The sequence below is a fragment of the Pelophylax lessonae genome, assembly GCF_965119305.1.
Source record: "Pelophylax lessonae genome assembly, chromosome: 11".
Classification (NCBI taxonomy): Eukaryota; Metazoa; Chordata; class Amphibia; order Anura; family Ranidae; genus Pelophylax; species Pelophylax lessonae.
Genome location: NC_138778.1, coordinates 237,570,281 through 237,590,226, shown reverse-complemented (window position 1 = coordinate 237,590,226; position 19,946 = coordinate 237,570,281). Strand labels below are relative to the sequence as shown.

The 19,946-nt window shown below is 50.2% G+C and overlaps 2 protein-coding genes across 2 annotated transcripts in view; one reads left to right on the top strand and one right to left on the bottom strand.

Moving 5' to 3' along the window:
- LOC309567520 (uncharacterized protein) overlaps positions 1-19,946 on the top strand; it is a gene marked incomplete at its 5' end in the record, with an annotated part of 1,161,679 nt that overhangs the window by 865,680 nt on the left and 276,053 nt on the right. The gene's annotated exons all lie outside the window — the stretch shown is intronic.
- LOC309566962 (uncharacterized protein) overlaps positions 1-19,946 on the bottom strand; it is a 162,345-nt gene that overhangs the window by 139,347 nt on the left and 3,052 nt on the right. The window contains exon 3 of the mRNA XM_082272282.1: positions 4,550-5,618. Coding sequence (XP_082128408.1) covers positions 4,621-5,618 — 998 coding nt within the window. The 3' untranslated portion in view covers positions 4,550-4,620. The remainder of the gene's footprint in view (positions 1-4,549; positions 5,619-19,946) is intronic.

Here is a 19,946-nt window from a genome sequence, read left to right as displayed (position 1 = left end):
GCCCACGGCTTCTTTTGGGAGCCTTGACCCTTGAAGGGCTTGCCCTTATAATGCGACCGAAAGGCACGAAAGGACCCCTGAGGGGGCCTAAATGAAGCGTGCTTCTTACCTTGAGCGCCCTTAGCCTTGTGAGATTGGGGCAAGAGCGTGCTCTTACCCCCAGAGATCCCCTTAATCAGCGTATCCAGTGAGTCGCCAAAAAGGCGAGATCCTGAATAGGGCAAATTAGCCAAGGTCTTGCGAGACGATTGGTCCACAGACCAACATTTCAGCCAAATCAAACGGCGTGTCAACACCGCCACGCCGTGCACACGTGCAGCCAAAAGAATTACATCCAATTCCGCATCACACAAATACATGACACCCTGATGGATCTGATCCACCATAGCCAACGTCGTTGGCGGGGCAGAATCAGCCACCAGGACGCGCCTGAGTACCTGCGTCCAATCCGCAACAGCCTGAGCTGCCATAAGGGAAGCAAAAATAGCTTTCAACATGGAACCGGTAACCGAGTAAGTATGACGGGCGAGAGACTCCAGTCTCCTGTCCGTAGCGTCCCGGAACACCGGGGTATCCTCTGCCGGAATCGCAGTGGATTTATTCAAAACCGCCACCGCGTGATCCACCGGAGGTGGTACACACCAACGTTCATCAGTGGCGGGTGTGAAGGGATAACGCAGCTTGAACCTACTTGGCACAGCAAAAGGCTTTTTGAGATTGCGCCATTGTTCACTAACAGCGCGCTGAAAATCCTCAGTGCAAGGAAAAACCTGTGATGTTTTGCGCCTCCGCTGTGTCCCATAAGAAGCCAGAACAGCAGGTGGACATGGTTCATCCTGCAAATGCAGCGTTTGTTTTATAGAAGCAACCAATTCATCCATGATTGCAAGCTCTTCAGACGAGCCAGGGGGAGAATCATCAACCCCCTCAACCTCTGCATCCCCCTCTGACCCTGCAAAGTCCAGGGACGAACGGGACCCCGATAAGGGGACCCTAGCCATAGCAGCCCCATCACCTTCGCCCTCTGAATCAGAGGAGATTGAAACTCTGGGCCTTTTAGTGGATTGAGCAGCCACAAGCATCTGCACCTGAGCAGCCAGGTTAGCCACAACTGTGGCCAAATCGCCCCCCTCAGGGGAAACAGCAGCAGCCCCTTGGCCTCCCAGTAAGGTGGGAGGAAATTTGCTTTCCTGAGAATCCATGCCCCCAGAAGTGTGCAGGAGAAAAAAAGGGTAACTGCCCCTTTAAAAAGGCGGCTAGCGCAGCCCACCGCTCACACACACCAGCACAATGCGACCCCCACAGGGAAAATTACAAACTCAGGCAAGGGACACAGGACTAAGGAGGATAAAAACCTGGAGAGAACACTGCTGCTGCTGTATCGATCGGTGTGCCCAGGGAAAATGAAGTGATGCAATAGAAGCCGCTCCTATAAAGCCTATGGAAGGCTACAAAAAAATGGCCGCCGGGGGAGGAGGTAAATGCAGTGCTACATGAGGCCGGAGCGATCGCCGTCAAAATGGCGGCGCTTGGCGCCAAAAACGCCGCTCCCAGCTATAGAAGAAGCCCTCATTGCCTGTAGTCAACATTAAAATGGCGGACCGCAGCAGCGGCCGCCGCATGTTGCACAAAACATGATCCACAGCATGCCCTACAACAAATAGCATGTCACACAGAGAAATCACACAGTTATGCACACAGAACAGTGTATAACAGCCCCCCTCCTTGCAGCCCACAGCAGCATACAGCCAGGGAGACCCATAGTGTGAACAGACATGCAGGGTTACACAGTCCCAGACTGACACCCACTAAACAGACAGGTCCCCACACAGAGTACACTTACCTGCTGAGTGGCGTGGGGAACCCGCACAAGCGATCAAGCCACTGCACATGTGACAGGGAGAGTCGCAGCCAGGACACAGGAATGGCTTCCAGTGAGGTAGCCACCTCACCATAGCATCCCTGCAGCGAACAGGGATGGGTCGTTCACATGTGCCAGGAAAAATACCTGACTGAACGCTCGATGGCAGGCCGGGAAGCCACTGGCCCACAACCTGCGACCAGGGGGGCCAGCCCGAGACCCAGCCCGCACAATCCTCTTCATCAGAAGAACTAATGCTGACAAAAGTAACAGCTAAGTAAAGAAAGAGAAAAAAACTCAAATAAAATCAAAAAGAAGATAAAGGCTGAGACAAAATGCCCCAGCACAGAAACAGCCAGCTAACTCCTGAAAGCTAGACATTGAAACTGAGGTATGGAAAAGGAAGCAGGAGGGTATAGACTGAGGGGACCACCCCCTGGGGGTGGGATATGCTAAAAGCTTTAATATTGACATATTCTGTTGCCTAGCTACTCCTACGGAGCAAAGTCTAATACCCCCATTGTGACGAATATGAAGAGGCGGCGACTGTCGGAGGACGTAAGAGAAAGAAGGTTTGAGCAGAGCCTCTGATCCTTTGGAACAATCACCCCCTAAAACAGAGGAGGATCGGGAGTTTGTGAAGGAGCAAATCTTGTGCAGAATCGAAGAAAAAACAAAGTGTGAAGTGAGAAGGGAAAAGGCTCCGAAATCCTAACTTGTAATCGTAAGCCACCATGCTTGGTGGAACCTCTCATCCACTATCACCCCTTCACAATCTCTGCAAAAGGCCTGTAAAAGTCTTACTCCACCCAATGAGTGTGGGTGCCTCTTTAAGTGAAGTCCCTTGTTTAGATGGTGTTGATGCCCAACCAGGACTCCTAACGAAACTGGGGACTGCAGCTGAAAGCCCAAAACCTGAGAGCAGCAAAGGAATTATCTAGTTCAAGTAGGGATGTAATGATGTTGCCGCTATCGCGGTATCGCGATGGTTACCGTGTCCTGATATCGTCGTGGTTGGGGCACGGTTTTGCAGACGGCAGATGATCAGGGGCGGCCGCTAGAAGAAAAAAAAATAGCCGCGGCTGGGACTCGATTATTAGTCAAATTCACTGGTCTGGCCGCCGTCTGTCACGGACGGTCACTCACCTGTCACCTCCCTATGCTGCTGCACAGTGCGTGCTTACTGACCGAGCCGAGGCGAGTGGCTGCCAGTTGGTTTGGAGCAGTGTGGGTGGGCGGGCTTGTGGGGCGGAGGCGGAGCAGCTTCCAGGTAGGCACCAGGAAACACACAGCACCACTACACTAAGGCAAGAGCAAGACACCGGACCGCCGGTGAGTGTAATGTCTTGTAATGTAGAAGAATTACACTGAATTATAGAACTAGCCTGTAACTCACGGGGAAGGAGTAGTAGCACCCTGATGAGGTCATTCTTTCACTTTCTCCTCATGTAAACCTGTTTTCTGTGTTAGACTGGTAAGAAATAGATTCAATAGATTCCTCAATGACGCAGGGTACTGACCCTCCCTCTCCCAGGAGTACTGTATGGAGAATTTATATGAAGCTAATATCAAGAAATATTCAGGGTCTTATGCTAGTTATATGCAAAAAATAGTTGCATGTCTGTTAAAACACAAGCAAAATAGTGCTGAGGACAGTTAGGGCCACTGATATGAGCTATTTAACAATACCGTGAGCTTTCCCACAATATCGCAATAAATATCGTACCGTGGGGTCAATATCGAAATTGTATCGTATCGTGAGATTTTGATATCGTTACATCCCTAAGTTGAAGTAGAAGGAGCAGGAGGTTGTTGAAACTGTAAGCTTGCACATTCCACACCCTTTAAAGTCCCCTTTCTTTTATTGAGTGGGGCTTGAGTTCCTGTAGGGTCACCTTTGGAACCCCAGATTACATCCCTTCTTTTACCCAAATTACCGCATTTGGGATGTGGGTGTGGTTGATTGCAATTATCCTCAACACCTTGTTGCTCTTTCCTTATATGTGAGCTTGCCCTCATCTCGGACAGCACCAATGGGTCCCCTTCTTCCCAATGGCTTGTGGATATAACAACTTCTGGGGTTGAGATAAGAGATTGCCTGCATACACCTTCTCTGGGTGAACTCCCTCTCCATGGGGCATTGCAGAGTCCTTGGAAGAAAACTCTTTTGCCTGCCCCACTTCCAGTAAAAAAATGTCACCTGACTGTGTTGCTTCCTCCATCGGCTTCCATAATAAGGATGGGGGAGGAGAAGGGGAACGTCTGAGTGTGTGACCTAAAAGTTTATACTGGCACCAATCCCAGAAGCTTTGCTGTCCCTCATTATTGCCACCAGACAGAGCTGATAATTATAGGAATTCACTTTATGAAATAAAATATGGCCAATATTCCTCATGAGTGTCATATTCATTCAACACATTTTGAAAAAATACACCTCTAAATGACTACAAAATCTTCCCGCACAAAATGTACTCAGCCAATGAGAGGTAAGGACTCCATTTTTATTTTTCTCCTGCTATTAATGGCCAACACTTCATCCATCTTCATCCATGTCTCTGGTGATCTCGAAGTGTTTCTTACATGATGAAGATCAGCCATGGAGTATATCTGAGGTGTATATCAGGGTGTGCTTCTTCCCCACATGTCCACCAACATTCATATAGAAGACATTTCCCGCACTCAAGGCACTAATACACTTCGAGGGTTGTGTGGGATCCCTGATGTACAGGAAGGCAGGGCTTCAGTGAAGACCAATTCCCTCACTCTGGACAGGAATATGGCTTCTCCCCCGTGTGAGATCTCTGATGTGTGGAAAGATTGGACTTCTGTGAAAAACATTTCCCACACTCAGGACAGGAATAGGGCTTCTCCCCCGTGTGAGATCTCTGATGTGTGTAAAGATTGCACTTCAGTGAAAAACATTTCCCACACTCAGGACAGGAATATGGCTTCTCCCCCGTGTGAGATCTCTGATGAATGGAAAGACTGGACGTCTGTGAAAAACATTTCCCACAATCAGGACAGGAATATGGCTTCTCCCCCGTGTGAGACCTCTGATGAATGGAAAGATAGGACTTCTGTGAAAAACATTTCCCACACTCAGGACAGGAATAAGGCTTCTTCCCCGTGTGAGACCTCTGATGTTTGCGAAGATAGGATTTATCTGAGAAACATTTCCCGCACTCAGGACAGGAATAAGATTTCTCCCTCGCGTGAGAGCTCTGATGTATGCGATGAGCAGACTTTTGTGAAAAACATTTCCCGCACTCAGAACAAGAATAAGGTTTCTCCCCCGTGTGAGATCTCTGATGTGTGAAAAGACTGGATGTCTGTGAAAACCATTTCCCACAATCAGGACAGGAATATGGCTTCTCCCCCGTGTGAGATCTCTGATGTATGGAAAGAGAGGACTTATGTGAAAAACATTTCCCGCACTCAGAACAAGAATACGTTTTCTCCCCCGTGTGAGATCTCTGATGTGTGTAAAGACTTGACTTGTGTGAAAAACATTTCCCGCACTCAAAACAGGAATATGTTTTTTCCCCTGTGTGAAGTCTTTGATGTGTGACAAGATGTGATTTTTGTACAAAACATTTCCTGCACTCAGGACAGGGATACGGCTTCTCTCCCATGTGGGATCGTTTATGCACAATAAGTTTGGTTTCAAAACTGAAAAATTTCCCGCACTCAGCACAGGAAAACCTCTTATCTGTTGGAAGGACGGCACCGTGTGTGATGTCATCTTCTACTTTACAGTCTGGAGACAAAGTGAGAGAATCCTCTGAGGTTTTCCTCATCTCCCGTCCATCTACTAAAATAGAAATACAAAGATTATTACTAGACATCAGCAGATTGGTTCCCCTAAACCAGGACTCCGCCCACATCAGGAAGCTTTGTCTCTGAGGATCTTACAATTCCCCCCTCAAGGTAACTAGTAAATGGGTCCTCTGATCTCCTACCAGTTCATTTCTTTAATTGAGAGAGATGAGAAGGTTGTCAGGGGGAAGGTCACACGTTTATTGGTACATACAGATATACAACCATAACATGGAAAATGTATAGAAATAAAATGATGATAAGACCGGCAGATGTCCCCAAGTCCAGGTTCATAGAAACCAGCATAGCAGAATATAAAAGTTAATAGGTGGTTGAATGCAATCATTACATCAGCAGGACTAACGCGTTTTGAGGACTAAATATGCCACTTCATCAGAAGTAGATGTATGATATGAATCTATAAAAAATATAGAAGTATGAGAAAAAGCAGCAATGGTAACTAATAAAACCTGGAAACGGGGGAGGGGGGGGAAGGGAAGGGAGACAGAACCCCCCAATTCCCAAAACTTACACTGTAACTTTAGCTGGGACTGGCACTGGGGGCAAAAACATCACCCTGGGAGTCTCCGACGGGAGCCGAGGACCCACAAGGCGGGCAGATACGGCAGACCACGCCACACACAGGGAGTGGGTACGGATACATGGAGTGGGTTGGGATACATGGAATGGGTAAGGATACATGGAGTGGGTACGGATACATGGAGTGGGTACGGATACATGGTGTGGGTACGGATACATGGAGCGGGTAAGGATACATGGAGTGGGTACGGATACATGGAGCGGGTACGGATAAATGGAGTGGGTACGGATACATGGAGTGGGTACGGATACAGGGAGTGGGTACGGATACAGGGAGTGGGTACGGATACATGGAGTGGGGCTAGTAGAGACATAGAAGAATATCTGTAGTAAATAAGTGGAAATGTGTAATAAATATCTATATACTGAATGACCACTTTAGCCCCAACCCCCGCAGATGTACTGCGCTCGCCTGGGAGGAGCTAGGGGGTGATCGCTCGCCGCCAGAGGCGCGCTCCCGCCCCTGCTCCTCAGCGGGGAAGCTAGTGTGTGTGACAGGTGGATTCGATGGCCGCCGCCCACTTGCGATCACCCGCCGCTGACAGAGAAGGACGGACGGCTGATGTAAACACAACCAACTGTCATTCTCCCTGAAGTGATCACAGAGGCTATATAGGATCGCATGTCTCTGTGATGACTTCACAAGCCACGCCCCCCCCCAGTTAGAATCACACCCCTAGGGTCACATTTAACCCCTTGATCACCAATACTGTTAACCCCTTCCCTGCCAGTGTCATTAGTACAGGGACAGTGCATATTTTTAGCCCTGATTACTGTAGTAATGTCACTGGTCCCCTCCAAAGTGTCAAAAATATCAGTCAGGGGTCCGATCTGTCCGCTACAATGTCGCAGTCCCGCTAAAAATTGCAGATCGCCGCCATTACTAGTAAAAAAAATAAAAAACAAAAAATAAAAAAATAAAAAACATAGCAGTAAGAGTACACAAAAACCCCAAAAGAGGGGCGGGGGCGGCGACTGTCGGAGGACTCAGAGAAAGGAATTTTACGGTAAGTTTTACAAAAATTCCGTTTTCTCTTACGTCCTCCGACAGTCGCCGCCACTTCATAATCTTCACTAATGGGGACGTCCCAGAGCAGTGTAGACATGAGGGGTGGGAAAAACGCAGCCGCGCCTAAAGCAACGCAGTACCCACATCAGAGAAAGGAACCTTACCAAAGTAAGAGAACCAACTGGGCAACAGGAAAACGTGCTCAATAGGAGCAACAATCCAGGAAAGAACAAGTAACCTAGGGGTAAAACACCCCAACAGCCAAGGACCCAAACAAGGGACCCTAAGGCACTGCTGCCTAGGAACTTTACGGCCAAAGGAAGCATCTGCCGATGCCTGAACATCCACTTTGTAAAATTTTGAGAAAGTGTGAATGGACGACCAAGTCGCCGCCTTACACACCTGGGCCACAGAAGCCTGATGACGATAGGCCCAAGACGTACTCAGAGATCTGGAAGAGTGCGCCTTCACAGAGAAAGGAGGAACCTTCCCCTTCAAAGCATAGGCTTGCACAATGGTCTGTCTGATCCATTTGGCGATGGTCGCAGCCGACGCCGCCATGCCCTTCTGAGGTCCCTCTGGAAGGACAAATAGAGAATCCGACTTGCGAAAGGATTTCGTCGATGACAGGTAAACCCTGATCGCCCGAACAACATCCAAGGAATGCAAGGCCACCTCCTTTGGATGCTTAGGCTTCGCGCAAAGTGAAGGCAAGACAATGTCCTCATTGAGGTGAAATTTCGAGATCCTCTTCGGAAGAAAAGAAGGGTTAGGTCGTAAGACCACCATATCCAAGTGAATCACCAAGTAGGGAGAGCTGCAGGACAAGGCCGCCAGCTCCGACACCCTGCGAGCCAAAGTGATTGCCACCAAAAAGGCAACCTTCTTGGACAACAGAGACAACGAGATCTCCCTGATCTTCTCAAAGGGAGCATGCTGTAACACGGACAGAACAAGGTTCAGGTCCCATGGAGGTAAAGGGTCCCTCCGAGGAGGGGCCAAGTGTCGCACCCCTTGAACAAAGGTGCTAACCAAAGAATTAGACGCCACAGGGCGTTGAAAGAGAACGGCCAGTGCAGAAATCTTACCCTTAATCGTGGCCAACGCCAAACGCTGGTCCACGCCCGTTTGAAGGAAAGCCAACACCCTCGACACCGAATATGAGCGAGGGGAATACCCCCTGGACTCACACCAGGCAAAATACGCTTTCCAAGTACGGTAGTAAATCTTCCCCGAAGAGGCTTTTCTAGCCTTGATCAAAGTAGGGATGACCTCAGGGGAAAGACCCCTATCCTTCAGGACCTGGCTTTCAACAGCCAGGCCGTTAAAGCCAGCGACTGTAAAGCAGGATGGAATATCGGTCCTTGAGACAGGAGATCTTCTCGAAGAGGCAGACGCCACGGAGCGTCGACCGCCAGATTCACGAGGTCTGCGTACCAAGACCGGCGAGGCCAGTCTGGCGCCACCAGAATCACCGTGTGCGTTTCCGAGGCCAACCTGCGAAGGAGCCTGGACAGCAGCTGAATCGGTGGAACGGCATACAGCAGACGATACTGATGCCAGGGCGCCACTAACGCGTCTGCCCGAGGATCGCGCGTCCTTGCCACGAACCTTTCCACCTTGTTGTTTAGACGAGACGCGAACAGGTCCACATCTGGGGAACCCCACTTCTCGCACAACATCTGGAAGACATCCGGGTGAAGGGACCATTCTCCCTGGTCCAGGGTCTGGCGATTCAGATAATCCGCCTGCCAGTTCTCCACCCCCGGAATGTGAACTGCAGATATCGCCGGGACGTGCGTCTCGGCCCAAGACAGAATGTCGGCTACTTTCCGAGCCGCTCCGGCACTCCTGGTGCCCCCTTGGTGTATGTAGGCCACCGCTGTGGCATTGTCCGTCTGCACCCGAACCGGACGGCCCTGAAGCCGTTCCGACCAATGTAGAAGGCAGAGATTTATCGCTCGCAATTCCAGAATGTTGATCGGAAGGGAGGATTCCTCCTCCGACCAAGTTCCCTGGGCGGACAGAACGCCCAGAACACCACCCCAGCCCGACATGCTGGCATCCGTGGTGATCACCGTCCACGACAGAGGACGAAAGGACTTGCCCCCCGACACCGCCGGGGACTGGAGCCACCACAAAAGACCCCTTCGGGCAAGGCGGCTCAACGAAATCCGCAGATCCAGAGATTGCGGACGCCCGTCCCACTTGGCCAGGATTTCCGCCTGAAGATCCCGCGTGTGAAACTGGGCAAAGGGAATCGCCTCGAAAGCCGAGACCATCAATCCCAGACACCTCATACATGTCCGGAGGGATGAGCACTGAGTGTCCCTGGGGGACCTGACTTCGTCCTGAAGTGTCCGGAGCTTGTCTTCCGGCAGGAAGACCTTCGCTTGAACAGAGTCCAAGATCATCCCCAGGTAGGGAAGACGAACCGACAGACACAGCGTTGATTTTGGAAAATTTATCGTCCAACCGAACTCCTGCAGAGTCTGCATCGTGATGGACAGGTCGTTCACCAGGCCCTGACTGGTCGCAGACCGAATCAAGATATCGTCCAGATACCCCAAGACAGAGATGCCCTGGGCTCTCAACAAAGCCAGGACCGGCACAAGCACCTTGGTGAAAACCCGCGGAGCCGAAGCGAGACCAAAGGGTAACGCCACAAATTGGTAATGATCCTCCGCAATGGCGAATCGAAGGTACCTCTGGTGACCCTCGAAAATGGGGATGTGAAGGTACGCATCCTTCAAGTCGATGGAGGCCATGAATTCCCCCAGAACCAGGGCAGCCACCACCGAGCGCAGGGATTCCAACACAAAGCGGTTCAGAGCTTTTAAGTCCAAAATCAGACGTACCTTGCCCTCCTTTCTGGGCACAGTGAACAGATTGGAGTAGAACCCCCGAAATCTGTCCCGATGAGGCACCGGAACCACCACTCCCTGGGCCCGCAGGTCCCGCACCGCCAGGTGCAGATCCTGCAAGCGCTCCGGAGGCAGCTGAAGATTTGAGGGGAAAAATCTGCTCGCCGGCCGAGAGAGAAACTCGATCTTGTATCCAGATCGAACGATTTCCTGAACCCACCTGTCCCGAATGCGGGCCAGCCAGGGTTGAAGAAAACCGAGCAAACGTCCCCCCACCCCAGAACCGGGTGAGGGCGCCCCTTCAGGCCGAATTGGCATGGGCAGCGGACCCGGACTGGCCGGACTTCTGCTTACCTGCCCACGGCTTCTTCTGGGGGCCTTGGCCCTTGAAGGGCTTGCCCTTGTATTGCGACCGAAAGGCACGAAAGGACCCCTGAAAGGGCCTAAACGAGGTATTCTTCTTACTGCGAACAGACTTATTCTTTTGAGAGTGGGGTAAGAGAGTGCTCTTACCCCCGGAAATTCCCTTTATCAGAGTATCCAAAGACTCGCCAAAAAGGCGAGATCCCGCGTAGGGTAAATTAGCTAAAGTCTTGCGAGATGATTGGTCAACCGACCAACATTTCAGCCATATCAGGCGACGGCAGACTTGTATAAAGTACTCGAAATTTCTACTTGAGTAAAAGTACAAGTGCTCGATCAAAAAGTGACTTGAGTAGAAGTGGAAGTGCTCGCAGAAAAAGTTACTTAAGTAGAAGTACTAAAGTATTCAACATTTTTTTTACTTAAGTATTGCAAGTAGTTTTTTCAAAAAATTTGCTACTTAAGTACTAAAAGTAAAAAGTACCAGTAGTTTTGAAAAAAAATTTCTACTCAAGTACTGAAAGTAGAAGTAGAAGTAGAAGTACTGTGTTATGTAGTTATTAAAGAAAGAAGTCAAAAGTTTGAACATCATATTGTTTTTTATTATTTCAAATGATTTATTCAAATGATTAACCTGTGTTTGTTAGTAGTTTCTTGATGCACTTTAAGCGCTGTAGCACCATTTATTTGTTTGTTTCATATTTTCTTTTTATTGGAAAGATTTGGTATAGCAGCTTTTATTATACACAGCCTTTATTTTCGTATGCGCTGATTTACAAATTACATTATACACATTTTTTTGAGCTTTATGCAATCTGCCATCTACTGTTCTGGCCGTGGTAATTTTTTTAAAAGTAACGAGTAACTATGCAGCACAAAAAAAAAATATTGGAGTAGAAGTATCGAAATCATCGAAAACATGTAGTGAAGTAAAAGTAGAAGAAAAAAATTCTACTCTAGGAAAGTACAGATACCGCATTTCGGTACTTAAGTACAGTACTTAAGTAGTTCTACTTCGTTACTATACATCTCTGGGCGACGGTTCAACACCGCTACACTTGAGAGGCGTGCAGCCAAAGGGACTAAATCCAAGTCCGCATCACACAAATACATGACACCCTGATGAATTTGATCCACCATAGCCAACGTTGTCGGCGGAGCAGAGTCAGCCACCAGGGTGCGCCTGAGCACCTGCGTCCAATCCGCAATAGCCTGGGCTGCCATAATGGAAGCAAAAATAGGCTTCAGCATAGAACCGGCAACCGTATAGGCATGACGGGCAAGAGACTCCAATCTCCTGTCCGTAGGGTAGCGGGTAAGGATACATGGAGTGGGTACGGATACATGGTGTGGGTACGGATACATGGAGCGGGTACGGATAAATGGAGTGGGTACGGATACATGGAGTGGGTACGGATACAGGGAGTGGGTACGGATACAGGGAGTGGGTACGGATACAGGGAGTGGGTACGGATACATGGAGTGGGTACGGATATATAGAGTGGGGCTAGTAGAGACATAGAAGAATATCTGTAGTAAATAAGTGGAAATGTGTAATAAATATCTATATACTGAATGACCACTTTAGCCCCAACCCCCGCAGATGTACTGCGCTCGCCTGGGAGGAGCTAGGGGGTGATCGCTCGCCGCCAGAGGCGCGCTCCCGCCCCCGCTCCTCAGCGGGGAAGCTAGTGTGTGTGACAGGTGGATTCGATGGCCGCCGCCCACTTGCGATCACCCGCCGCTGACAGAGAAGGACGGACGGCTGATGTAAACACAACCAACTGTCATTCTCCCTGAAGTGATCACAGAGGCTATATAGGACCGCATGTCACTGTGATGACTTCACAAGCCACGCCCCCCCCCAGTTAGAATCACACCCCTAGGGTCACATTTAACCCCTTGATCACCAATACTGTTAACCCCTTCCCTGCCAGTGTCATTAGTACAGGGACAGTGCATATTTTTAGCCCTGATTACTGTAGTAATGTCACTGGTCCCCTCCAAAGTGTCAAAAATATCAGTCAGGGGTCCGATCTGTCCGCTACAATGTCGCAGTCCCGCTAAAAATTGCAGATCGCCGCCATTACTAGTAAAAAAAATAAAAAACAAAAAATAAAAAAATAAAAAACATAGCAGTAAGAGTACACAAAAACCCCAAAAGAGGGGCGGGGGCGGCGACTGTCGGAGGACTCAGAGAAAGGAATTTTACGGTAAGTTTTACAAAAATTCCGTTTTCTCTTACGTCCTCCGACAGTCGCCGCCACTTCATAATCTTCACTAATGGGGACGTCCCAGAGCAGTGTAGACATGAGGGGTGGGAAAAACGCAGCCGCGCCTAAAGCAACGCAGTACCCACATCAGAGAAAGGAACCTTACCAAAGTAAGAGAACCAACTGGGCAACAGGAAAACGTGCTCAATAGGAGCAACAATCCAGGAAAGAACAAGTAACCTAGGGGTAAAACACCCCAACAGCCAAGGACCCAAACAAGGGACCCTAAGGCACTGCCGCCTAGGAACTTTACGGCCAAAGGAAGCATCTGCCGATGCCTGAACATCCACTTTGTAAAATTTTGAGAAAGTGTGAATGGACGACCAAGTCGCCGCCTTACACACCTGGGCCACAGAAGCCTGATGACGATAGGCCCAAGACGTACTCAGAGATCTTGCAGAGTGCGCCTTCACAGAGAAAGGAGGAACCTTCCCCTTCAAAGCATAGGCTTGCACAATGGTCTGTCTGATCCATTTGGCGATGGTCGCAGCCGACGCCGCCATGCCCTTCTGAGGTCCCTCTGGAAGGACAAATAGAGAATCCGACTTGCGAAAGGATTTCGTCGATGACAGGTAAACCCTGATCGCCCGAACAACATCCAAGGAATGCAAGGCCACCTCCTTTGGATGCTTAGGCTTCGCGCAAAGTGAAGGCAAGACAATGTCCTCATTGAGGTGAAATTCCGAGATCCTCTTCGGAAGAAAAGAAGGGTTAGGTCGTAAGACCACCATATCCAAGTGAATCACCAAGTAGGGAGAGCTGCAGGACAAGGCCGCCAGCTCCGACACCCTGCGAGCCAAAGTGATTGCCACCAAAAAGGCAACCTTCTTGGACAACAGAGACAACGAGATCTCCCTGATCTTCTCAAAGGGAGCATGCTGTAACACGGACAGAACAAGGTTCAGGTCCCATGGAGGTAAAGGGTCCCTCCGAGGAGGGGCCAAGTGTCGCACCCCTTGAACAAAGGTGCTAACCAAAGAATTAGACGCCACAGGGCGTTGAAAGAGAACGGCCAGTGCAGAAATCTTACCCTTAATCGTGGCCAACGCCAAACGCTGGTCCACGCCCGTTTGAAGGAAAGCCAACACCCTCGACACCGAATAGGAGCGAGGGGAATACCCCCTGGACTCACACCAGGCAAAATACGCTTTCCAAGTACGGTAGTAAATCTTCCCCGAAGAGGCTTTTCTAGCCTTGATCAAAGTAGGGATGACCTCAGGGGAAAGACCCCTATCCTTCAGGACCTGGCTTTCAACAGCCAGGCCGTTAAAGCCAGCGACTGTAAAGCAGGATGGAATATCGGTCCTTGAGACAGGAGATCTTCTCGAAGAGGCAGACGCCACGGAGCGTCGACCGCCAGATTCACGAGGTCTGCGTACCAAGACCGGCGAGGCCAGTCTGGCGCCACCAGAATCACCGTGTGCGTTTCCGAGGCCAACCTGCGAAGGAGCCTGGACAGCAGCTGAATCGGTGGAACGGCATACAGCAGACGATACTGATGCCAGGGCGCCACTAACGCGTCTGCCCGAGGATCGCGCGTCCTTGCCACGAACCTTTCCACCTTGTTGTTTAGACGAGACGCGAACAGGTCCACATCTGGGGAACCCCACTTCTCGCACAACATCTGGAAGACATCCGGGTGAAGGGACCATTCTCCCTGGTCCAGGGTCTGGCGATTCAGATAATCCGCCTGCCAGTTCTCCACCCCCGGAATGTGAACTGCAGATATCGCCGGGACGTGCGTCTCGGCCCAAGACAGAATGTCGGCTACTTTCCGAGCCGCTCCGGCACTCCTGGTGCCCCCTTGGTGTATGTAGGCCACCGCTGTGGCATTGTCCGTCTGCACCCGAACCGGACGGCCCTGAAGCCGTTCCGACCAATGTAGAAGGCAGAGATTTATCGCTCGCAATTCCAGAATGTTGATCGGAAGGGAGGATTCCTCCTCCGACCAAGTTCCCTGGGCGGACAGAACGCCCAGAACACCACCCCAGCCCGACATGCTGGCATCCGTGGTGATCACCGTCCACGACAGAGGACGAAAGGACTTGCCCCCCGACACCGCCGGGGACTGGAGCCACCACAAAAGACCCCTTCGGGCAAGGCGGCTCAACGAAATCCGCAGATCCAGAGATTGCGGACGCCCGTCCCACTTGGCCAGGATCTCCGCCTGAAGATCCCGCGTGTGAAACTGGGCGAAGGGAATCGCCTCGAAAGCCGAGACCATCAATCCCAGACACCTCATACATGTCCGGAGGGATGAGCACTGAGTGTCCCTGGGGGACCTGACTTCGTCCTGAAGTGTCCGGAGCTTGTCTTCCGGCAGGAAGACCTTCGCTTGAACAGAGTCCAAGATCATCCCCAGGTAGGGAAGACGAACCGACAGACACAGCGTTGATTTTGGAAAATTTATCGTCCAACCGAACTCCTGCAGAGTCTGCATCGTGATGGACAGGTCGTTCACCAGGCCCTGACTGGTCGCAGACCGAATCAAGATATCGTCCAGATACCCCAAGACAGAGATGCCCTGGGCTCTCAACAAAGCCAGGACCGGCACAAGCACCTTGGTGAAAACCCGCGGAGCCGAAGCGAGACCAAAGGGTAACGCCACAAATTGGTAATGATCCTCCGCAATGGCGAATCGAAGGTACCTCTGGTGACCCTCGAAAATTGGGATGTGAAGGTACGCATCCTTCAAGTCGATGGAGGCCATGAATTCCCCCAGAACCAGGGCAGCCACCACCGAGCGCAGGGATTCCAACACAAAGCGGTTCAGAGCTTTTAAGTCCAAAATCAGACGTACCTTGCCCTCCTTTCTGGGCACAGTGAACAGATTGGAGTAGAACCCCCGAAATCTGTCCCGATGAGGCACCGGAACCACCACTCCCTGGGCCCGCAGGTCCCGCACCGCCAGGTGCAGATCCTGCAAGCGCTCCGGAGGCAGCTGAAGATTTGAGGGCAAAAATCTGCTCGCCGGCCGAGAGAGAAACTCGATCTTGTATCCAGATCGAACGATTTCCTGAACCCACCTGTCCCGAATGCGGGCCAGCCAGGGTTGAAGAAAACCGAGCAAACGTCCCCCCACCCCAGAACCGGGTGAGGGCGCCCCTTCAGGCCGAATTGGCATGGGCAGCGGACCCGGACTGGCCGGACTTCTGCTTACCTGCCCACGGCTTCTTCTGGGGGCCTTGGCCCTTGAAGGGCTTGCCCTTGTATTGCGACCGAAAGGCACGAAAGGACCCCTGAGAGGGCCTAAACGAGGTATTCTTCTTACTGCGAACAGACTTATTCTTTTGAGAGTGGGGTAAGAGAGTGCTCTTACCCCCGGAAATTCCCTTTATCAGAGTATCCAAAGACTCGCCAAAAAGGCGAGATCCCGCGTAGGGTAAATTAGCTAAAGTCTTGCGAGATGATTGGTCAACCGACCAACATTTCAGCCATATCAGGCGACGGCAGACTTGTATAAAGTACTCGAAATTTCTACTTGAGTAAAAGTACAAGTGCTCGATCAAAAAGTGACTTGAGTAGAAGTGGAAGTGCTCGCAGAAAAAGTTACTTAAGTAGAAGTACTAAAGTATTCAACATTTTTTTTACTTAAGTATTGCAAGTAGTTTTTTCAAAAAATTTGCTACTTAAGTACTAAAAGTAAAAAGTACCAGTAGTTTTGAAAAAAAATTTCTACTCAAGTACTGAAAGTAGAAGTAGAAGTACTGTGTTATGTAGTTATTAAAGAAAGAAGTCAAAAGTTTGAACATCATATTGTTTTTTATTATTTCAAATGATTTATTCAAATGATTAACCTGTGTTTGTTAGTAGTTTCTTGATGCACTTTAAGCGCTGTAGCACCATTTATTTGTTTGTTTCATATTTTCTTTTTATTGGAAAGATTTGGTATAGCAGCTTTTATTATACACAGCCTTTATTTTCGTATGCGCTGATTTACAAATTACATTATACACATTTTTTTGAGCTTTATGCAATCTGCCATCTACTGTTCTGGCCGTGGTAATTTTTTTAAAAGTAACGAGTAACTATGCAGCACAAAAAAAAAATATTGGAGTAGAAGTATCGAAATCATCGAAAACATGTAGTGAAGTAAAAGTAGAAGAAAAAAATTCTACTCTAGGAAAGTACAGATACCGCATTTCGGTACTTAAGTACAGTACTTAAGTAGTTCTACTTCGTTACTATACATCTCTGGGCGACGGTTCAACACCGCTACACTTGAGAGGCGTGCAGCCAAAGGGACTAAATCCAAGTCCGCATCACACAAATACATGACACCCTGATGAATTTGATCCACCATAGCCAACGTTGTCGGCGGAGCAGAGTCAGCCACCAGGGTGCGCCTGAGCACCTGCGTCCAATCCGCAATAGCCTGGGCTGCCATAATGGAAGCAAAAATAGGCTTCAGCATAGAACCGGCAACCGTATAGGCATGACGGGCAAGAGACTCCAATCTCCTGTCCGTAGGGTCCCGGAACACCGGGGTATCCTCAGCAGGAATGGCAGTAGATTTATTCAAAACTGCCACCGCGTGATCCACCTGAGGCGGCACACACCAACGCTCATCAGTGGTGGGTGTAAATAGATAACGCAGCTTGAACTTACTTGGCACAGTAAAGGGCTACTTTAAATTGCGCCATTGCTCATCAACAGCGCGCTGAAATTCCGCTGGGCATAAGAGGACATCAAAGCAGGAGGACATGGTTCATCCTGCAAACGCAGTGTTTCCTTGATAGAAGCAACCAACTCATCCATGAGTGCAAGCTCTTCAGGTGAGCCAGGGGGGGGAATTATCAACTCCTTCTACCTCAGCCTCCCCCTCAGACCCCACAAGGTCCAGAGACGAACGAGACCATGAGAAGGGCACTCCAGCCATAGCAGCCCCATCGCCCTCTGAATCAGAGGAAATAGACAATCTGGGCCGTTTTGCGGATCGATCAGCCATTAGCATCTGCACCTGAGAAGCCAAGTTCGTCACAATAGCAGCCAGATCAGCCCCCTCGGGGGATGCAGCAGCCCCTTGGCCCCCCACCAAGGAGGAAACTTGCAATCCTGAGAATCCATGCCCCAGTAATAATTGAAATGAAGTACTGCCCCTTTAAGACCGCGGCGAGCGCAGCCCACCGCACACTACAGTATGTACCGACCCCCACAGGGATAAGGACACTGAGCAAGGAAATACAGGATAAGGAAGGTAAAAACCTGGAGAGACCACACAGGCTGCTGCCACCGATCGCTGTTTCAGAGCAAAAGGAAGTGATGCAATGACTGACAGCCCTATAAAGGCTATGCAGGCTTCACAAACATGGCCGCTCGGCTGAGGCATTGTAGGCAATGAGAAAATGGCGCCGACATGTGGCTGTATGAGCGATCGCCGCCAAAATGGCGGCGTTTGGCGCCAAAACACCGCGCTGTACCACACAGGGCCGGTCACCAGTTTGCCGAAAAAAATGGCGGGCCGCATTAGCGGTCGCCGCACAGCATGTCTGAGCCCAGTCTGCCCCATACATCTCACACAGCAGAGCGGGAGAGCCCCCCCCCCCCCCGCCGCAGCCCACAGAAAGGCAGCTATTCCACACAGGAATCTGACAGGGAGCTCAGCACACACACAGACATGCAGGGTCACACAGTCACTGACACCCAAAACAGACAGGTCCCCACATAGAAGTGCACTTACCATTCCGGATGGCATGGGGAGCTTTCTCCAGCGACCAAACCGCTGTACTGAGGACAGGGAGTGTCGCAGCCAGGACGCAGCGGACTGCAGTGCGAAACCGCAAATGGCGTCCGGTGAGGTAGCCACCTCACAGGCAGCATCCCTGCAGCGAACAGGGATGGGTCGTTCAATATGCCAGGGAAACCTGAGCTGAACGCTCGATGGCAGGCTGGGGAACCCCTGGCCCTGAGCCCTGGGATCCAGGGTGGCCAGTCCGAGACCCAGCTCCGCACGATCATCTTCATCCGAAGAAACTAAACTAATGCTGAGAAAAGAACAGCTAAGTAAAAGAAAGAGAAAAATACTCAAAATAAAATCAAAAAGAGGATAGAAGGCTGAGACTGAAAGCCCCAGCACAGGAAACAGCCAGCCACTCCTAAGCTAGGCAATTGAAAACTGAGTTGAGAATGCTGGAAGCAGGGAGGTATTGACTGAGGGGACCGCCCGCTAGGGGTGTGATATGCTAAAAGCTTTGATATTAACAAATCTGGTTGCCTAGCTACTCCTGCGGAGCAAAGGTCAATTACCCCATTAGTGAAGATTATGAAGTGGCGGCGACTGTTGGAGGACGTAAGAGAAATATTGTTATTTTTTCAAAATTGTCGCTATTGATGAAATGGGAATGCTTGTGAAGAAGGATAGGATGAAAAGCAAGTGAAGTCCACACCAAGGAGGGTGTGAAGGAACATGGGGGGTGATAAAAGTCACAAAAAAAGGGAGGAAATAGAAGGGAACCGGAACCATCACCGGGGCCAGGAAGGAGCTGTGATAAAAAAAAGAGGACCCAAGATAACAAAACCAGAGAAGAAATGTGCCGGGGAATCACCAGAGGAAAATCCAAACCCCAAAAACAAATGTGTCCCGTGACCGCCAAAAGCCGCCCATCCCTGTGAGTCCAGCATCACTCTCCAGCGTTCCCGGCACTGCACATAGACGCGGCCACTGCGGGAATGGTAAATGCCGAGGCAGAACCGTCCAGCGGGCCGCCTATTGTACACTGAGATAGCAAACAGCGGTCAGCGCATTGTCGCCAAAAATGACGTCACACGCCGGACGCAGGGCGTGGCGGCACCGCCCAACTGGTCCCCCACATCCAGAAGGCAAGGGGGAACAAGGAGGATATCCGGCACGCATCACAGCTCCCGATTGGGACAACGGAGGCCAAGAAAAGCCACAAGATGTAAGATCAAAAAGCTGAAAACACGAGAGAGGATTATTTAGGACACATTTGTTTTTGGGGTTTGGATTTTCCTCTGGTGATTCCCCGGCACATTTCTTCTCTGGTTTTGTTATCTTGGGTCCTCTTTTTTATCACAGCTCCTTCCTGTCCCCGGTGATGGTTCCGGTTCCCATCTATTTCCTCCCTTTTTTTGTGACTTTTATCACCCCCCATGTTCCTTCACACCCTCCTTGGTGTGGACTTCACTTCCTTTTCATCCTA